Source organism: Lipotes vexillifer, unplaced genomic scaffold, assembly GCF_000442215.2.
Source record: "Lipotes vexillifer unplaced genomic scaffold, Lipotes_vexillifer_v1.1 scaffold16, whole genome shotgun sequence".
NCBI classification, from domain to species: domain Eukaryota; kingdom Metazoa; phylum Chordata; class Mammalia; order Artiodactyla; family Lipotidae; genus Lipotes; species Lipotes vexillifer.
The window spans coordinates 146,956-166,610 of record NW_006778983.1 but is presented as its reverse complement, the minus strand read 5'-3'; the positions used below and the strand labels follow the sequence as shown (position 1 = coordinate 166,610).

General features: G+C 46.6%; 1 protein-coding gene across 1 annotated transcript; it reads left to right on the top strand.

The window, feature by feature from the left end:
• The first annotated feature begins 3,162 nt into the window (after nt 1-3,162).
• TNFAIP3 (TNF alpha induced protein 3) lies at nt 3,163-16,963 on the top strand. The gene is made up of 9 exons (XM_007452042.1): nt 3,163-3,212; nt 6,587-6,896; nt 10,203-10,393; nt 11,039-11,186; nt 11,353-11,523; nt 12,857-13,037; nt 14,215-15,119; nt 15,795-15,976; nt 16,679-16,963. Exons 2-9 carry the CDS (start codon nt 6,602-6,604, stop codon nt 16,961-16,963), a joined length of 2,358 nt encoding a protein of 785 aa, XP_007452104.1. The 5' UTR covers nt 3,163-3,212; nt 6,587-6,601.
• Nucleotides 16,964-19,655: the final 2,692 nt, after the last annotated feature.

Sequence of the window (19,655 nt, the reverse complement as noted above, 5' to 3'; positions counted from 1 at the left end):
GGCTGTTTCTTAAGAAAGACTCATGGACTGAGTTCTGAGGTGAGCCAGATATGGGTCTTCTTCCCAATTGTCACATCTGCCTCTCTTTAATCAGGTTTCTCCTGCCCCCTTCCCCACCCCCACCCTCCACTCCAACCCCACTATCTTGGGATGCACATCTTTTTCATTATGTGGTACAGGCACACAGGCCACAGTCACAGTCCCACGGACTAACTCCAAGAGGTCATGTGTGCTCATTGTATGAAGTTCACGACATGTGAATGTTGGCACCACAATAAAAATGACACATAACTTGGGAACTCACCAAAACACTCCACATAACCAGAATTCCTCTTCTCTCTTATAGGGAGACATTTTTTTTTTCTCCTGTGTGTCCACACAATGTTTATAAATATTCCTTTCTCTTTGCAGAGTTCTGTTCATCTTGATAAGGTCTATCGCAGAAATTAAAGTCCCTTGCAAGGCTTTTATATCTCTCTGGTTTCAATTCATTCCACAGATTTTCGCAAATTTTATATCCCCTTTCTGATAAGGAGTTTCTCCTTCTATACTCTCCCTTCCTCTTCCACTCTTTCTTTCTGATTTACCAAGAAAATTCTTATTGGTCTCACCCATGTGTTAAGTATTAGAAAAGGAAAAGTGCACAGCCAGAGCTCTGATTTAGAAGACAGAAAGAACAGTGAAAACTAGAGAAGGGCAGGGCTAAGAATGCCTCCTCACAGAGACCATCATTCCAGTGGTAGAACTATGGAAATGGGGGTAGAGCTAAACTGAGGGTTACAGACCACTCCTGCCTCTGACTGCCATTACCTTGTCACAAATCCTGGCAGGCAAGATGGTATAGCAGCGATCTCAGGACAACTAGAAGTGGCAGATATGAGTGTGGTCTTTCAGGCTTGTTATGCCTGCTATTGCATTCCTAACTCATGAAACCGGGGAGCAGATGTAAACCAGAAAAGGGGCAATGGAAGCTACAGGAAGAGTTGAGGGGCCAGAGCCAGACCGTGAGGCACAAGAGCAGGCAAATTCTGTTTCCAAAGGAGCACAAAGGGAGAGTGGTCTGAGGATTGAGGATGTTCTTTTGCATACATTATCTTTTACCATCTCCACTAGCTCAGAAATTTTCCTGAGGATGACACCAAGGCCTGTCTGGGTCCCAAGACCATATTCTGCCCCTGCCCAGGGTCCACGTCTGGTTAAGTGAGTGCTGTAAGTTTATGAGGCTGTGGCCAGGGTACAAACAGAGGCCCTGAGACTTTAAATTTTGTAGGATCTTTTCTGACTAATTATTTTCTGAGAGGACCTAACAGTGTGGGCTTTGGAGTAAGGCAGGCCCAGCGCCAGTCACGACTCTGCCACTGATTGTGTAGACTTTGGGCAAATGGCGTAAGCTTCTTAAACTTCAGTTTCTTCATCTGCAGAGTGGGGTTGTGAGATTTCAATGGCAGAATGCATTGCAAACACTTAGCCTACAGCCTGGCATATAGTAAGGACTTGATAAGCATCGTCATCACCGTTATCATTATAATATTACTAGCTTGACTATCTATTGTTTGAGTGTTGGCAGCTGAAAACATTTGTGAATGAGAGGACGACAAATACCAGGAGGTTTGGAGTTGGAAGAAACTCCAGCCATTGGTTTCAAATGACCAGCACGAGCTCTGGGACCTTGGTCACTACTGACTCTCTCTTCTAAGTGCCACTGGAAAAGTGCCACACTCCACGCAGCCTCCAGCCCAGGCTCTGCAGGTTCTTACTGGAGAGGGGAGTATATTTTTATAATTCAAAACTTGAGAAATATGGCCTGACAAGTCTACCTAAGCCTACAAGGGGGGCAGTGGTACAGAATACTTCAGTCTGGTTCTAGTCTAGTCATTCTAGAAAATGAGCCGAGCCAAGGGGGAGACCAAGACAGCAAAAGGACCTAGTGCCCCCTCTCCACAACTCACGTTCCTGCATAGCCAACGTGGCTGACACCTATTTCTACAGGACACCCTCTAGGTGAAGACACTGCCCTTAGAATGCTGTTTAATAAGGGGCTGTGAGGAGGGGAGGGTAATAAGTATTATCAGCCATTGGCATCTTGGGGTGAACTGTCATCAGGACCTCTAAAAAGACTCCTAATAAGATCTTAGGGGGACGTGGCAAGGACAGTAAGGGACTAGAAGTGATTTCTCAACTGAAATGCTACCTGAATGGGATGCCCCCGGGGGCCCCTGGTACACAGAAATGGAGATGGGAAATCAATCCAGCGAAGGACGGGGTTGATAGTGGTTCTGATTCCTAATTTCATCTAAGACTGGCTTTGCCCCTGCGAATTTCGAGGCCGCAGGGCCACGAGATCTGACGTCACTTCGAAACGGCATCTCACCAGCCTGGGGTCCGGGGCTGGCACGAATGCTGCGGATGGGGACCAAGGGCTGTGACTGCATCTTTTTCTCGAAATCCCCCCGGGGGACCAGAGTTGGGCGCTCCCCTACGAGCTCATCACGTGCGCAGTCCAAGCTTTACAAATCCAGCGGAGGCCTGTGGTGGTTTTTAGGGTTTTCTTTCTTTATGATTTCCCTTCTTGTTCTCCACAGTTGATGATTTTCTGCAGAAAAACGGCTGAGAAAAAGAACCTATTTCATTTCCAGTTCCCATCACTGCGATTTCCACATGGATGTGACGTTGAGTCCAGCTTCCGAAATGCCCAGGTGACTCACGCGGGGACACCCCGGGGCGGGGCGCAGGAGTTTCTCGGGCGTCTGGCGAGGCGGGGCGGGGCGGGGCCGGGGCGGGGCGAAGCGCATCGGGCCTCCCGCGTCTCCTGCGCCCCCTAGCGGCAGGAGACCACCGGCTCCGGGAGCCCGGCCCGCGTCACGTGACTGGAAAGTCCCTGGGTGGAAATCCCCGGCTGTCCGCGGGCGGTAAAACAGAAAGGGAAAAAAGAGAACTGGCAGTCTGCAGCCTTGGCGGCGGCCAAGTGCAACGAGCTAGGGGCCGCGGGGGCGGAGCGGCAAGAGCGGCCGCCGGGGAAACTGCGGCGGCAGCGGCGGCGGCAGAAGAGATCCGCACCCCCGGCCGGCCCGGCCCGCGAACTAACCCCGAGCAGGGCGTCCATGGGGCGCCTCCTCCACCTGGCCCCGACCCCGACCGTGACCCCAGCCGGCGGCGCACGCCTGTCCTGACCTGGACTTGGGTTTCTGCAGAGGATCGCGTGTCCCGAAGAGGTAACCCCCGCGTCCCTGTGCCGTCTCCCCCGGGCAAGGGCTGCGGGTGCGAGTTTGGCAGCGACCCGCGGGCTGGCCCCGTCGACCTGGCCTTGGTTTTGCAGCGGTTCCAGAGGGCAGTTTGTTGGCCGTTTGTACCCGTTGTAGGTTCTGAACTGCTGAGAGTTGAGGGGGCCGGGCCAGATGTTGGTGTGACAGCCGGGATTCAAGGATCCAGCCAGCTGTTTCTTGCAGATAATGCAGAGAACTTGAAAGGCAGCTGCCTGCGGGGAGAGTCGCCCCCGGGGCCGCTTGGTCGCGGGTGGTCATTGGTGCTTTGCTCTTTGGCTTGTCTTTTTTGGAATCAAGGTCTGCATGCTTACGACTACGTAGCCCGTGCAAACTGCTGTGGCCTCTTTCCAGATTGTTGTAGCACCAGCCCGAAGGTGTGGCATGTCTCAGGGGCAGCAAAACCCAGGGGGCGGGGAGCCAGGTCCGCTCAACTTCCCGGGGACGGCTTGCAGACACTGAGAGTTAAGCAGTGTCAGAGAAGTACGCGTGTAGCAGTGGGTGGTCGGCCTGCTTTTGGGGGCTCCAGTTTAGAGCATCTGCAGGTCCCTATCCCCCAGTCAGTCTGTCTTTGTCAGTCGGGGTCGTCCCACATCCTGCCACCTGGCCTTTCAGGAAAGCCGTGGTATTAAGTAAGGAAGGAGCTCAGAACTTGTTGAGACCGCTTTGTTTTCAGTTCTCCCTGCCTCTGATCTTCTTTCCTTGGAAAGCTGCTCTGGTCAAGTATCTCAGGGCAGCCTTCTGAGAGAACCAGTGTTCCAGGGTCCTCTGGACCACAGCCCTAATGTCCCAGATTATTAAACAGCCAGTTACTTCATCAGTCTTAGTGGTCTAAAGGGCTTCTTTATTTTTTTTTCCAATTCTTTGTGCAGTTTTTGAATTTTTGGAGGGGTACTTTCTAAAAAGTCGATATTTGTTGATAAAAAGCCAATGAGGTAACAAACAAAGAAATGTTACGGGTAATATTGTATGTCTTTGCATATAAGGGCATTACAATCATAGCTCAGAAATTCTTTATCACAGGTCAGATTATTCTTTAATCTTAAGTGTGGAGAAGTCCAAGTCCTAGGCAGTTGGGCAGTGGGTTTTGATTTCTTTTAAGGAGGCAATTCTGCAGGCCGTGCTAGGCTGAACCTATGAGTGAGGTGACACTGGACTATCAAATGTTGACATTTGCATGTCTTGCCTATGGTTCCAGCTCTCACTATTTGAGAACTTTGCTGAGAGATCTTAGGTGAAGAAGAAGATAAAAAAAGAGTCAAAAAAGCAAAAAAGAGGGTACAACTAGCTTGTTTCACATCTTCCTCTTGCCTGTCTGTTTCCTTGCGAGAGCAGCAGGCACTCTGCAACCACAGGAGTGGTGTTCTGAGATTAGCAAGGGGCGGGTGTTGGAAGACCGGGCTTCTCAGCAAAGCCCTGCCCCTGGATGGTGTGGGACCTACCTGAGCAGGACCAGCCCTGCAGTTGCCGTAGATGGAGACTAAGGTGGTCATGTGATTTCAAGCCGGGGAATAAGGTTGTCTTTATCTTTAGCCTCAGCATCGAGCTGATGGTCAGGCAGTAGAAGTATGTGGTCAAGCAGTGCTTGTTGAGTGATGGATGGACAAATGAATGACATCGTGAAAGAGGCATTTGCATGCCACCAAGGGGATGTGTGTGTGATCTTTTTGTCCCCTCGTTGTGTCTGTGGTCCTGCCATGATTTTGCCCAAATCCACCTGCAAGGAATATCTGACATCAAAGCAGAGATTACCATTTGACCCAGAGAATGACTTCTTCCAGGCATCATCCAGCTATCAGATAAGGAATCCTGAGCTAAATTCACCACCAGAAGACTCCTCAGAAGCAACCTCAGAGTCTTGTAGCAGCCTGTGAGAATTTAGACCATTTTATCAATGGCTTTGAGAGAGCTGAGACCCACCAGGACTGGCTTCTCTGTAATCTAGGTTTCTTCTCCTTCTTATATTGGTTTAACTTCTTTCTCAGCTAGAGGCTTGCCCCGGTAAAGAGTATGACACAAGAGTGGGATTAACAAATGCAGTGAAACTTCCTAGGGGCTCTCTTTGTGCTCTGAAAATGTCTTTGTCTTCATCTTGGAAATTAGGATGGATGGCAAGGCACCCTACTAAGGGCCAGTGAATGTGAGCTGCCTCTCCACAAAGTTCTGCTCTGTAAAGATCCCACGTTACATCATTCCATCATTCCATGCTGTTGGCATGGGTTGGAGATGCTGGGGTTTGCCCACCTCCTCTTTCATTTGTCCTGAGTGGTCCCTCTGGCTGAAACTTCTTTCCTTGTCTGCTTCCAGACTTCTGTTTCTTTCCACCAGTCGATTATGCTTGAAGATTTCAGGGTGAAGACAGGGTGCAAAATCCATCTGAGTGTTGGTACCTGGAGGACGATAATAAAATTTGGTTGACGGTTGAGTTGAAGTAATACAGTTAATTCTGTAACTATATAGAATATAATTCTGTACTTCCAATATCTGTTCTTGGAAGTGTAGAATTTATTATTCTATTATTGTTATTGTTATCATTATTCTGTTTTTTATTCTGATGTTGTTCAGTGGAGAGGTTCTGAAAGACCACTGACTGTTTGCTCTTAAAATTGCAAAACATCTTGCTGGGAATAAGCTTTTCTGTTGGTTATAAAGCATTCGGTTTAACTCTTTGTATATTATAATACATTTTACAAGTAAACGCTTTATAAATATTTCTTTTGGTGACTAAAGAGAAAAGTCCAATCAACAGCCTAGGTGGCAGCATAAAATTGCAGGATTTTTCGCAAAATATTTATTGTCTTTCCAGTATAGGGAGGGTGTGCTTGAAAGAGGTAAATCAAGACTTTGCCTAAGAACAAGGGTTGCTCGGTGGTGCTTTTAGGAAAGGAGCCAGACTTGTCAGGACTACATTGTGCCTGTAACTGGCATTCAGGGCGCCTAAAATCCAGTGGCTGCCCCAGAGCGGCATCAGGATGGAGTGGGATTTTCAGTCGGTTACGAGGCACCATACCTGTTGCTGACAGACAGGCATGGCTCCCTGACAAATGTTACTGAAAACATGGGTTATTCCCCTCCTCCTCGTTGCCCACTCCCCGCCTTCCTTCTCTTGTTTAGACTAATCTTTAAAAGTGATGTAACTTAAAACAGTCCGATGTGAGTTCATCTTTGGGGCCAGCTAGTATCCTAGGAGTAGAGGTGACTAAGATCTTTTGCCTACCGCTTAGGGTAATGACAAGATCAAACACTGGGGTTTCCTGCAGGCAGGTATATAGGAGTCATATCAAAGCCGAGCTAACGGCATGGGGTTTTCTTTCCCTCCTCTTCAGGTGTTGGAGAGCACCATGGCTGAGCAACTCCTTCCTCTGGCTTTGTATTTGAGCAATATGCGGAAAGCTGTGAAGATAAGAGAGAGAACTCCAGAAGATATTTTTAAACCTACCAATGGAATCATTCACCATTTAAAATCCATGCACCGGTACACGCTGGAAATGTTCAGAACTTGCCAGTTTTGTCCACAGTTTCGGGAGATCATCCACAACGCTCTCATCGACAGAAACATCCAGGCCTCCCTGGAAAGCCAGAAGAAGCTCAACTGGTGTCGAGAAGTCAGGAAGCTTGTGGCGCTGAAAACAAATGGTAAGACCTGCTTTTGTCTGGGGGCCGGGGTAGCTCCCACCGGGCTGGGTGCCCATTTATTAGAAGGTAATAGCACCAGTCCAAATCGAATCTCTTAAGGCCATAGGTACCTTAGTATAGAGATTCTATAAGGGGCACGTAACGAAAGCAAGCTTGTTTTGTGAATATTTTAATTAAGGATATTTTCTAGTGTATCTTAGACAGCAGAGCGCACTGAGGCTTTAAGAATGCATCTCTAGACACTGTGCACCTATTAAGTATATGTGTATGGTATGTATGTATGACTTCTGTATGTAATTCTTGCAACTGTTTAGTCATCTGTAAAATACCCTTCCCTAGCCAGTAATGGAAATATCAAAAGGCTTTAAGTTCAAAAGGAAAGCATTGTGTGAAAACTGGTAGCGTTTCCCACCGTCATTAGAAAATGCTTGTGATGATGGCCTTACACTTCTTGAATCAGTGACGCATTTTATGGGTTAACCAGTGACTGTTGTCAGCTCCTCCCTTACCTGGGTTCTGTTGCCCACAGTCCCATGATACGAACTAGAAAGATACTTGAGATTTTTAGCGCAGGTTTTAGACCTCTACTTCGTGTTTTTTTAGGAATTCCTAGTACTGTACTGCATTTCTTGCTGTCTGTGACTGTCTACCCAATGGCCATTTATGACTAGTAGGTGTTTCCTGTTCTAAGCTTTACTGTTTTGTCTTTTATTTATTTCCTTTGAGCAGGAGTATGCACATCACAGAAACATTCGAGCATACTGTTTCATGCAGATACAAAATTCTACTTTATAAATGTAGCGAATTATTACAAGAAGCAAGTAGACTGCTTATAGTCTTAAGTAAGGCCTTTTTCTCAAAAGGCTCCTGGCCTTAGATCAGTGACAATCCTAAACCATTCCGATCAAAGTAATATGTCGAAGGGCAAAATTAGTGCATCCTTGTTGACAGTGAGATGATAAGAACCTCAACAAATAAATTGGTACGTTCACTTTGGCCATTTTTGACTTGGGTAACTTGGCACAATTGAGGGACATGTTTTTTTCCTTTGGTTCTGGGAGTTAGCATCACCTCAACATCTTGCTTTTATTTTTGAAGCATAGATTCTTAGAAACATAGAAAGAAAACTGGGGCTATGTAGTATATATGTTGTTCATGGCATTAAGTCAAGTGATGCTTAGAAGTAGGTAATTATGTGAAGTCATCATCAAGGGGTTTATGTTCCTGACAGTTTGTGGTTTTAACTCTCTCCCATGTGGTTACAAAAAGATGTGGGAAAGTTGGAAAGAAGAGATTCTGCCAAATTAGAAATGTGGTGGAAAGAGAAAAACCGTATTATCATGAACTGAACTGAGATTTTAGGGTTAACTTGCTCTGGTTCCTTAAGAGAAAAAATGGAATGTAAAAAGTAAATACTTGTTTTGCAAAGATAGGGCATTTAAATCAAGGATTCACGCTACAAACAAAACTACAAAAACAAGTGCATTCTGATATCATTTTCTGAGAAGTAAGGATTTTTAGGCTCAGAATCCTTTTATTTCACCACTTGCAAAAAAAATTCCTTAAAATTCTGGAAAAGGAAGAAAAGATATTTAGGGGAAGGAAGGAAACAAATGACTTTTCCTCTCTGATTTTTATTAGCACTTTTTTTTAAAGCCTTCCCCCTATAGGAGGGCTCTACAAAGTCAATGGTCTGTTTGGGGAGGGGGTGATTCACAAGTTTGCATTTGAGGATATGAGACTGTGGTGAATGAGGAAGGGAGTAGGTGGCATAAAATTGAAACTTCATGTGAAAAATTCCAACGTCTATTGGCTGCAGCGATTTCACTTGTATAATGAGTAGCCCTATTCCAGCTCACCCTGACCACACCCACTTGGAAAGTCCAGGGTGCACTTCGCACTTTAAATGTCTACACACCAGAACAAAAAGTACAATAGCTGTTGCTCAATTGCTAGTCAAATAACTTAGCGCTGGGGAATTCCAGATGTTACTTAGGGAATTTTATGCTGGTGCATCTCAATAAAGAACTGAAAGTAAGCACAAGAAGAAAAAAAGCCTTATCTTTGCTCTAGATTTTGCAAAGGGGAAATTTCAACAGAATGCAGTTGTTGCTACATTTCTGCCAAGACACAAGCCTTGAACGATCTTTTTGGTTCATTTGTTTGAATGTTTATTTAGCTAGTTTTTCTAAGTGTGTAAATTGAATGGATACTGGCTGCAGATACATTTTTGAGGGTTTGTTGTTGTTGTTGTTTACAGTTGACTATAATTAAGATTTGATAAAATTTCAAATAGCTTTATTGCCCCATAGAACAATGTAAGAACACGATAGAACTTTTCTTTGTAAAAACAATTATGCACTTCCCAAAAGAGACCAAGGAGTTAACTTTTTTAATATTAAACAGACCTCCAAAATGTTTATTCTTTGGAGTTCAAAAAGCAATGCCGTCTCATGAATTGTGGATTTTAACCTATAAAAGTAACAAAGTGACAGAATAAAATTAGACCTATCTTTTTCTCAAAAGCCTCAAAATTCTTCAAGTGCCAGCCCTAAACACTGAATTATTTTCAAATGTAGACATCGAGGCCCTCTTTAACTCTGCAAAGGGACTCTAATTGCTAACAGGCGGGTTCACACAAGGCATTTCTGGGGGTGGGGTGGGCAGGTAGTAGGTAATTCAGTCTTCTCAATCCCACTTTACAGACCAGGAGAGGAAGCTCCCAGGCCCCAAAGGCTGTGGTGGGATGGTCAAGTCATGTACCGCTGAGTCATGGCCAGGCCATCCCTGTCTAGTAAATGGAGCCAGACCAGCTTCCTGGTTTGAGCATGTTACCCTGGGGGTTCTCTCTCAGAGTCAGAGAGCAATAGTGCCAGCGTCTTAGCCAGAAAATCAAGGCATGTTAGAAAGGAATGGACTTCAGAGATCATAATCCAATGTCCTCATTTCTAAAGAGGAAAAACACTCAGAGGTTAAGGAATTTCCCCCCAAGGTCACCTAAACTAGTTAGGGCAGAGCCAGGCTGGAACCAAGGGCTCCTGACTCTCACTCCCTGGTTCCTTGGCTCTGTTAATATCATTCATTAGAAATAAGAGTTAAAAGAATGATATATTTTTTTTTTCCTTAAAGCTGTCATCACCTTGTGAAATGTTACCAGTTGGCCCTTCGACTGAGACATTAAACCACTGGCGTTTCTCACAAGCGCTATTGGGTCCCCGCATGGTAGCCGTAAGGCTAGTTTATTCTGTAAACCCCTGCTAGGCCTTAGATGTAGATTGCTTGAATTGGCTTCCCTTCTGTCCGCAGGTGACGGAAACTGCCTCATGCATGCTGCTTCCCAGTACATGTGGGGTGTTCAGGACACAGACTTGGTCCTGAGGAAGGTGCTCTTCAGCACCCTCAAGGAGACGGACACCCGCAACTTTAAATTCCGCTGGCAGCTGGAGTCTCTTAAGTCTCAAGAATTCGTGGAAACGGGGCTTTGCTACGATACCCGGGTATGTTGTGTTTCCTCATCCAGCATCTATTGACAGAGCTCCATGGTGGCAAAACAGTACCTTCGGCCAGTCCCTGCTCTCAAGGAGCATGTGATTTGCCGGGTCACATGAACTTGGCAAAGCAGAGTCAATGGAAAACACCAGAAACCTCCTGTGGGATGGACCTGAGGCTCTTGTCACTGCTGGGAGGCTCCAGGGCAGCAGCTTCCCAGCTGGGGAGTCATTTTAGAATGATCTTTCTGATCTCGGGCTTCCCTGTGGCGTTTTAGTTGTTTTTCAGTTTGATTGCCCTTCTCATGCTTTACTGAGCCAGCCAATCAAATTCAGATGGGTGCCTCCCCCATTTTCAGTCACAAGTTTGGGATTTTTGTGCACATTGGGATGAGGAGCGTTGACTTTATGCCTCATCAGGGATTTTTTTGAAAGCAGGTGCTGTCCCCATCCTCCCCTACTTTTGAGTTTGCCTTGCCGTGGAAAAAAGTAAGGGAAGAAAACCAAAGTGGGGACAAAAGGGTGATCATTTGAATGGTAATTTCAAGAAAGGGTAAAAGTAAGCTGAGTGATACAAGTGCTAAATTATAGAGTGAAGCCAGAATTGTTTTTTAGTGCAGAGTACATTCAATGATTTCTTTTCTCTCCCCTTAGAATTGGACTGATGAATGGGACAGCCTTGTCAAAATGGCATCCACGGACATACCAGTGGCCTGCAGTGGACTTCAGTATAATTCACTGGAAGAAATACACATATTTGTCCTTTGCAACATCCTCAGAAGGCCGATCATTGTCATTTCAGGTGAGATGCCTGCTGAGGGCTTATCTGTATTTAAGTGCTTTTCAGCTTTAGTGCTTTACCTCTTAGGAAAACCCATATGCTACCAAAGTTACAGGAGACCATAGTTAAATGGAATCTGATGAAAGCCACGGAGGGCCTTATCTTTTCTTTCTCTTTCCTTAAACAGACAAAATGCTGAGAAGTTTGGAATCAGGTTCCAATTTCGCTCCTTTGAAGGTGGGCGGAATTTACTTGCCTCTCCATTGGCCTGCCCAGGAATGCTACAGATACCCCATCATTCTCGGCTACAACAGCCAACACTTTGTACCCCTAGTGACCATGAAGGACAGTGGACCTGGTGAGAAAACTGAGCATCTATTCACGTTTGTACTTGCTGGTAGATACTGGTACACCCCGTTCCTCCTGAACATCAGGGTTTGCTCTTTTGCTCCTTATTGAAAGTCTCATTTAAGTATATTAGTTTTATTTAAATACAGTGTTCTGTCAGTTGTTTAGCAACAGTAATGCAATAGCAGTCATCGTAATGCGCCCCCAACTTTTTGTCTATAGTTTGGAAAGTACTTTCAGCATGTTAGTGGCAAGTAGGAGATAATGTATATTACTGCTACCATTTCTTAATTAGCCCGTAATACAGTGCCTGGCATGGGGCAGGTAAATGTCTGGCAGGTTAGCTATTATTGTAATAGCTTAATGAGGAACTAATAAGGCACTTTACAAATGCTTAGGTACATTATTTTATTTCATTTCCTCTTCATGGCATCCCTGTGGATGCGATAACCTTAGAGTACAGATGAGGCACTTGAAGCTCAGAGAAGTTAAATAACTTACCTGATGTCACAGAGATGGATGGTAGCAAAGTCAGGACTCAAACCCAGGTCTGTCTGGTTCTAAGTGTGGGATTTGACCAATAAGACCTACTGCCTCCAGGCTGCTTAATATGCTGTGGGCGTCCTGGAGACTGTGTGGGGTTTTTTTTGTTTTTTTTGTTTTTTTTTATTTTATTTATTTTTGGCCGCATTGGGTCTTTGCGGTGTGCGGGCTTCTCATTGCGGTGGCTTCTCTTGTTGCGGAGCACGGGCTCTAGGTGCATGGGCTCAGTAGTTGTGGCTCCCAGGCTCTAGAGCGCAAGCTCAGTAGTTGTGGCACACGGGCTTAGTTGCTCCACGGCATGTGGGATCTTCCCGGACCAGGGCTCGAACCCATGTCCCCTGCATTGGCAGGCAGATTTTCATCCACCACACCACCAGGGAAGTCCCAACCGTGTGTTTTTTTTGTTTTTTTTTTTTTGCAGTATGCGGGCCTCTCACTGTTGTGGCCTCTCCCGTCACGGAGCACAGGCTCCGGATGCGCAGGCTCAGCGGCCATGGCTCACGGGCCCAGCCGCTCCACGGCATGAGGGATCTTCCCGGACCGGGGCACGAACCCGCGTCCCCTGCATCGGCAGGCGGACTCTCAACCACCGTGCCACCAGGGAAGCCCCCAACCGTGTTTTTTTTATTAGAGTTTAGTACAGTTTGTTTCCCCATTTGATTTTGTGGCTAGATAATACTTTTCCACTCTGTAATTGTATCCTTTCTGCATTTTCAAAATGTAGTTGTTATATATATGGCCTCACACATAATCTCATTTAGTAGAATCATATTTTGCTGATGTGTTATTTTTTCCCTCAGAAATCCGAGCTGTTCCACTTGTTAACAGAGAGAGAGGAAGATTCGAAGACTTAAAAGTTCACTTTTTGACAGATCCTGAAAATGAGATGAAGGAAAAGCTCCTGAAAGAGTACTTGATGGTGATAGAAATCCCTGTTCAAGGCTGGGACCATGGCACCACCCATTTAATTAACGCTGCAAAGTAAGCAGTTTGTTTTTCGCTCTGTGCTTTGTCATCTTTAAGCTGCTGCTACCCCAAAGACCAGCAGTAAAGTTATTTGAAGCTGGTTTCCTCCAGCGTGAAACAAGTTTAGGGGCTTGTGTGTGAGTCAGAGACAATCACTTCAGGTAGCACTAACTTGAGTTTCAAATGGGAACAAGTAATTTATCCAAAATGATTTTTCTGCATATCTGGATGCTGAGTGTCAACCCCGTGGCTTTAAAAAGTGCGTTCACATCGAGGATGGGTTTTTTTTTTTTTTTTTAATTGCCCTAGTGCTAGACTAGCAAGCGAAAATTCTTAGAGACAAAACCCTCATTCTCCTGGCTTCTGGGTAAGGCAGACACACCAGACGCAGACTGGGCTGTAGAGTGTGTTTATGTGGCAGGCACGTGACTTGGCTGCATGGGGTGGGGAGGAGAGACCCAGAGTGCAGGTTGTACAGGTATCAAAATTGTAAACACTGGCTTGATGATAAAGAGATGCCCATTTCCTAGAACTTGAAATGCACAAGGCCGAGAAGGCCTAAGAGAATCGGTTTCTCAAAGTGGAGATGAACAAATTACAGAGTCAGAAGTCAGTATGTAACGCCTGATGGTGTGTCTGCCTCTTAGTTACTGCTCGTGGCAGTTACCGCTAATAGAGACCAGGTGCACGTTTAAAATTAATAAAGTAAATTAATAAAGAAAAATACAGAACACATTACCAGGTAGTTTGTACTATAAAGTAAGCTCATCCCAAATGAATACCCTGAATAACATTTCACTAGAAATTTGGTCTCTGAGAAGTTAGAAAGTAAGTAAAAGTGACTTTTTCAAAGAGGAAGAGGGTAATTAAGTGTAAAAGCAGCCCCTGAGTAACCCTTTCTTTAGAATTATCTATAATTTGGGCTGGACCAAAATTAATTAAATAAGACTGATTCTCGAAATAATGACGTCTTCTCAACAGTATTGGACTGTGTTATGTTAGAGGCGCAAAGTCTTCATCATAGGCTGCATTTCAGTGAATGGTTATGAAGTTATTACCACAGTCTACATTTTAAAACTTTGCTCTGTGATCTAGTGGTGTAAAGTGTGTGTGTGTGTGTGTGTGTGTGTGTGTGTGTGTGTGTGTGTGTGTTTGGTGTGTGTGGTCTCATGTTTTTCCTTTTGGTCTTTAGGCTGGATGAAGCTAACTTACCCAAAGAAATAAACCTGGTAGATGATTACTTTGAACTTGTTCAGCACGAGTACAAGAAGTGGCAGGAAAACAATGAGCGGGGGCGGAGAGACATGCACCCCCAGAATCCTTTGGAACCTTCTGTCCCCCAGCTTTCTCTCATGGACATCAAATGCGAAACGCCCAACTGCCCTTTCTTCATGTCCGTGAACACCCAGCCTTTGTGCCACGAGTGCTCGGAGAGGCGGCAAAAGAAACAAACCAAAGCCCCAAAGCCCAGCTCGAAGCCAGGCCCTGAGGTGCTGCCCCGCCTGGTGCTCGGGGCCTCCCGGGGGGAGGCCTGGAGCCCCGAGGAGCCCACCGGGGGTCCCCACTCAGCCCCTCCGACAGCACCCAGCCTCTTCCTGTTCAGCGAGACCACGGCCATGAAGTGTAGGAGCCCTGGCTGCCCTTTCACCCTCAACGTGCAGCACAATGGCTTCTGCGAGCGATGCCACAACGCCCGGCAGCTTCCCGCGGGCAACCCCTCGGACCCTGCGCAGCATCTCAACCCCGGCAAGTGCCAAGCCTGCCAACAGGACGTCACCAGGACATTTAATGGGATCTGCAGTGCTTGCTTTAAAAGGACTACAGCCGAACCCACCCCGAACCTCAGCTCGAGCAGCCCCCTCTCTTGCCACCAGCGCTCCAAGTCTGACCCCTCACAGCTCGCACAGAGCCTCTCCCCGCACGCCTGCCGCGGAGCTGGGCCCGAGGCTCCCTCTGGCCACCGCTCCCCGGCCGCACGGACTCCAGGGGACAGGACGGGGACAAGCAAGTGCAGGAAAGCGGGCTGCATGTACTTTGGGACTCCAGAGAACAAAGGCTTTTGCACGCTGTGTTTCATCGAGTACAGAGAAAATAAACGTGAGTGAGAGGATGGGTTTTACCCCTGTTTCAAAACCCCACGTAGAAGGCAATTTGCCCCTGAAATTCAAGAAGGGAGCCCCTTCAAGAAAGGGCTGGGGCGTTGAGTGTGCCTTGCGTGGGGGAGACAGTCACAGTGGCTCTGCCGGCACACCTGGAAGCAAAAGCACAGAATAAATAGCATGTTCCAAAACCCACAAGAGCTCTGTGGGTAGAGTTCAGAGAATTTGTTTTTATAAGGTCATGTGGTGTAGTATTTGTAAGGTAGAATTTAGACGAGACTTCTTTTGAAACTCTGGCACACTAGAGAAAATTCAAAACCTGATGAGTGGTAGCTGGAAAGAGAGCGGCCTTCACTGACGTCGTAAGAGTCCATTTGTGGTTTTTGAAATCTCAAATTTGAAAGAAGGATGGGCACTTAATGTCTCTGCTTGTTCTGTTACTGTGACTGACCAGTGTGGCCTGTTCCAAAGGGAGAGATCTGTAAAGGCAAAGATGTTTTTATTATAGTATTATTTCTGTTGGTTATTTTGCTAGGTTTCTGAAAGGTTGCTCTCGTAGGTAGAGCGCAGCTGGTTCCTAATCTGTGTTAGGAACCTGTCTGTTTCTCTGATGTCAGCATCTGTCCACTTGGTGAACCATACGTGTTACTGATGAGCCTCTTCTCTCTTGTAGATTTTGTCCCTGCCTCAGGGAAAGCCAGCCCCATGGCCTCCAGGTTCCAGAACACTGTCCCCTGCCTGGGCAGGGAATGCGGTGCCCTCGGAAGCAGTGTGTTTGAAGGATACTGTCAGAAGTGTTTCATCGAAGCTCAGAACCAGAGATTCCATGAAGCGAAAAGGACTGAAGAGCAGCTGGTGAGACATCTTGAGGGACTTCCCCCTCTCCCTCTCCTGTGGGCCCGGCCTCCTTGCCGGAGTGATAAGCAGGCTTTCCTCCCTGCTGAGTTACAGGGAAAAACCAGGGGAAAAGTCAGCCTGGCCCCCAGGGCTGGAAGCGCAGCAGTTCCTATTGATTTTCATGGCCTAAGTTTACTTTAGGTTCATTTTAAGAAGCAAATAAAACCAGCCGTTAAAGCCTCCGAAAAGCCAAATGGCAATCAGAGACTTCTTGGATTTGTAGCAGAAGTGCAGGCTTTCTTAAGTAAAATTCCCTTATGATGGGACAGAAGGAAAAGGCAGAACATCCCAGGTGCCTCCACTTACTGGCATATAAGAAAAGCAAACATTCATGGATAGATGCCTCTCCTACTGGTTGGAGGGTGGTAGGGAATCTGTGTAAATGAGGGCACCTTAGTATTAATCCAGACGGAAGCGAGCCAGGCCAGCCTTTGCCGGCCTCTGTGTTAGGGTTGGTGGTTCCACCGGGCCTCCCTGGGGCCAGGTCTGTTTTCATGGGTTGAGGAAGAAAGGTCCTTGGAGGCTCCCGTCCATAGACCGGCCCCTGTCCGCTTGGTCAGGCAGGTGCCCTTTGTAGAACCCACACCGTCGGATGAGATGGCACCGTGTGGTCCCTGAACAATGAATGTGACAGTGGTTCTCTCTGCTCTCTCCACCCAGAGGGCGAGCCAGCACAGAGACTTGCCCCGAGCCACCCAGAGCCCCTCCTGGTCCAAGTGCACGCGGGCCACCTGCAGGAACGTGCTGGCCTGCTGCAACCAGGAGCTGTGCATGGAGTGCCAACACCTCGGCCAGCGCATGGCCGCCAGCACCCGGCGGCCCGAACCCGTCCCTGAGGAGCCCCCCACGCAGCGCTGCCGGGCCCCCGCCTGTGAGCACTTCGGCAATGCCAAGTGCAACGGCTACTGCAACGAGTGCTTTCAGTTCAAGCAGATGTATGGCTAACCTGACCCAGGGGGCCAGCCCCGGCCCGGAGGGGCCTGGAGCCTTAGCCCACGTGGTGCTATGCTCCCAGCGCCCCAGTGCCACCCAAGGGTCCGGCCCTGCACAGCGGGCCAGGGTGTCTCTGAGCAGGGCAAGAAAGAAGCTCTCGGTCACCGGCCTGGAATCTGAGCAAAGCGTGTGACTGGCCGCGGGTGGTGTGGACTTCAGCCCACGCCTCTCCTTCCAAGCAGGCGGCCAGGAACCTCATGGACTCAGAACGCGTGCCAGGACTGCTGCCTCATCTTTAGAGAAAAGGGGAAAGACGCAGGTCAGGCGGGCTGGGAAACTCGGAGCCAGTCCCCCTGCCCTCTATCAGCATTTCTCGGAGATGGGGAGCTGAGGCCCACGGCCCTGTGCCGGAAGCTCGGGAAGCTCAGGGATAACGGGCAGGCTCAGAGTGCCGGTTGTTCACGGTTTCGCCCTACCTGCTTCGTTCCTTTCCCACGGACATGGCAGAACCGTCCACAGACTGTGATGCTGAGGCTGCTGAGACTGAACAAGTCCACGGTGAAAAGCACACCAGCTGCTCTTTACGATATGCACCTTGTAAGACCCAGAATATTCTCAGTGGGCAGATGTGTAACTCTTTTGGTTATCACTGTCTTTACTTCTAAAGTTTAACTTGAACTGAGGTGAGCATACACCTGGTTACACATATAATGGCCCCTTATGTTACATATGAGGGAATTTTGTTTGTTTGTTACGTTGCGCTGCTGCCCTAGAAGTTTAAGAAGACTGACTGATGATAATAACCTATTTTCTGGTTGTTGTAGGGGCAAGCACAACTCATAGACACAGCCCGCCTGAACTCCACCAGCAGACTCTTGTGTCTGTGTAATCACTTTATTTATTTTATCACAAACTTTAAGGTTATTTAAGTGAAGCTGTTTCTTCCAGTCTGCAGAAATTGCTATACTGTCTGCTTGAGATAACATACTGGCTTTCGGTCATGTTATAGACACAGCAAACTCCTGACCGCAGTAGGGGAGTCGAACTTTTCCACACATTTTGGAACGAAGGAGTCACATCGAAAATAAATTCATTAAACTCTCACGCTTCCTCGTGAAACTTTGGCCAGAGCCACTTCCCAGCCCTCCGATGAGAAACCGTTCTCCACAGTGTGTAGATGCTTCTGCGTATCCTACCTCCTTAGAGAGATGATTGGGAAGGAGCAGGGATGAGATTGGAGAAGGTCACGGGGAAATATGGAGCCTTTGGTGATGGTTTTGTTTGCTGTGTTAATGCTGTTTGCTGGGGTGCAGGGCAGTGACCTCGTGGCCACCTTAGCATTGGGACAGCACAACCTTGTAACCATGAGTACGAGGAAATTTCTTTCTGTCCTTGGCCTGCAGTTTCTCTGTGTGTTTTGTGTTACTCTCATGCTTGTTCTAGAAAAAGAAGAAAGGGAAACACATTGTCCCCAGAGGTAAAGGCTGCTATTTTTTTTTTTGGCGGTGGGGGGGGTGGTCTGGACTTAGAACCTGAAAATTTTGACAAAATCTATAACTAACTCTCCATAGTCTTTACTTGTCCTACGTGATGTGTTTTCCCCTTGAGATACCATAAGCCTTTTTCCTTGACAGATCTCTTTATAATGTCTTTCTAAAGATTTCACATAAACTTCAGTGTTTTCATTTAGTTCTTTTAAAGTTGCTATTTTAATATTTTGTGTATCAATATTTTCATTCTTAATGTGAATAAATGGGATTATTTATACTTATTATAGAAAACATTTGAAATTTGCACATTTAGTTGTCTCTAATAGAAAACTGTTGACTCTCTATTGGCTTTCTTCAAGTTTTCCTAAATTTAAATGTAACTTTTCACAGAAGTCAAGATTAAAAAGTAAATTATTTAAGAACAAAGGTTGATGTTTTCTATTTACGAATGATGAAAGAAAAAGGCCCCAATATTAAGACCACACTTCCCAAACAACTTTATTTCAAGGAACACCCGGGCAGGGGGTACATCTCTCACCCATAGGTATTAAGAGAACTTACTGTTAAGGGTAAGGCATCTGGTTTAACAGGGAAGACATGGAGGCCCAGAGGGAAGTAGGAAAGACGTGCCAGTGCCTGTTACCTGTGCTCCTCTGAAGTTTCCTGCCCTCAGCCTTAAGTACAGAGAGAAAAGACAAGCGGGTGGAGCAGAGAGAGACAGGAAGGAAAGAAATCAGAGGGGAGGAAGGAGTATAAGACCTCTGGGTCAGATCTTAGAAGAGGCGACCTATGACTGTGATGGCCATGAGGACCGGCGGCACCAGAGTCCTGGGAAATTATAAACGGCCCATTCTTCCACCCAATACAAGTGTACCTATAGAAGATTGATGCCGAAGGACTGTGCAGCTCCTGGAATCTCTCTCTTTTTTATTTTTTAAAGCTGCCCAGGAGATTCTGATCATCAGCCAGATTTTAGAACCATGCATTTAAAGAAATATTTATAATATTTCTAAACTTACTGTGGAAAATTGTAACATACAAGAAAACAGATAAGAGTATCATGAACCCCCATATATCCATCATCCAGTTTCAACAGTTAGAAACATCTTGCCAAATTTGTTTCATCTGTCACCTCTTTTTTTTTTTTCTGGATTATTTTAAAGCAAATTTCAGATATTGTGTCCTCACACAAATACATCAGTGTGCATCTCTAA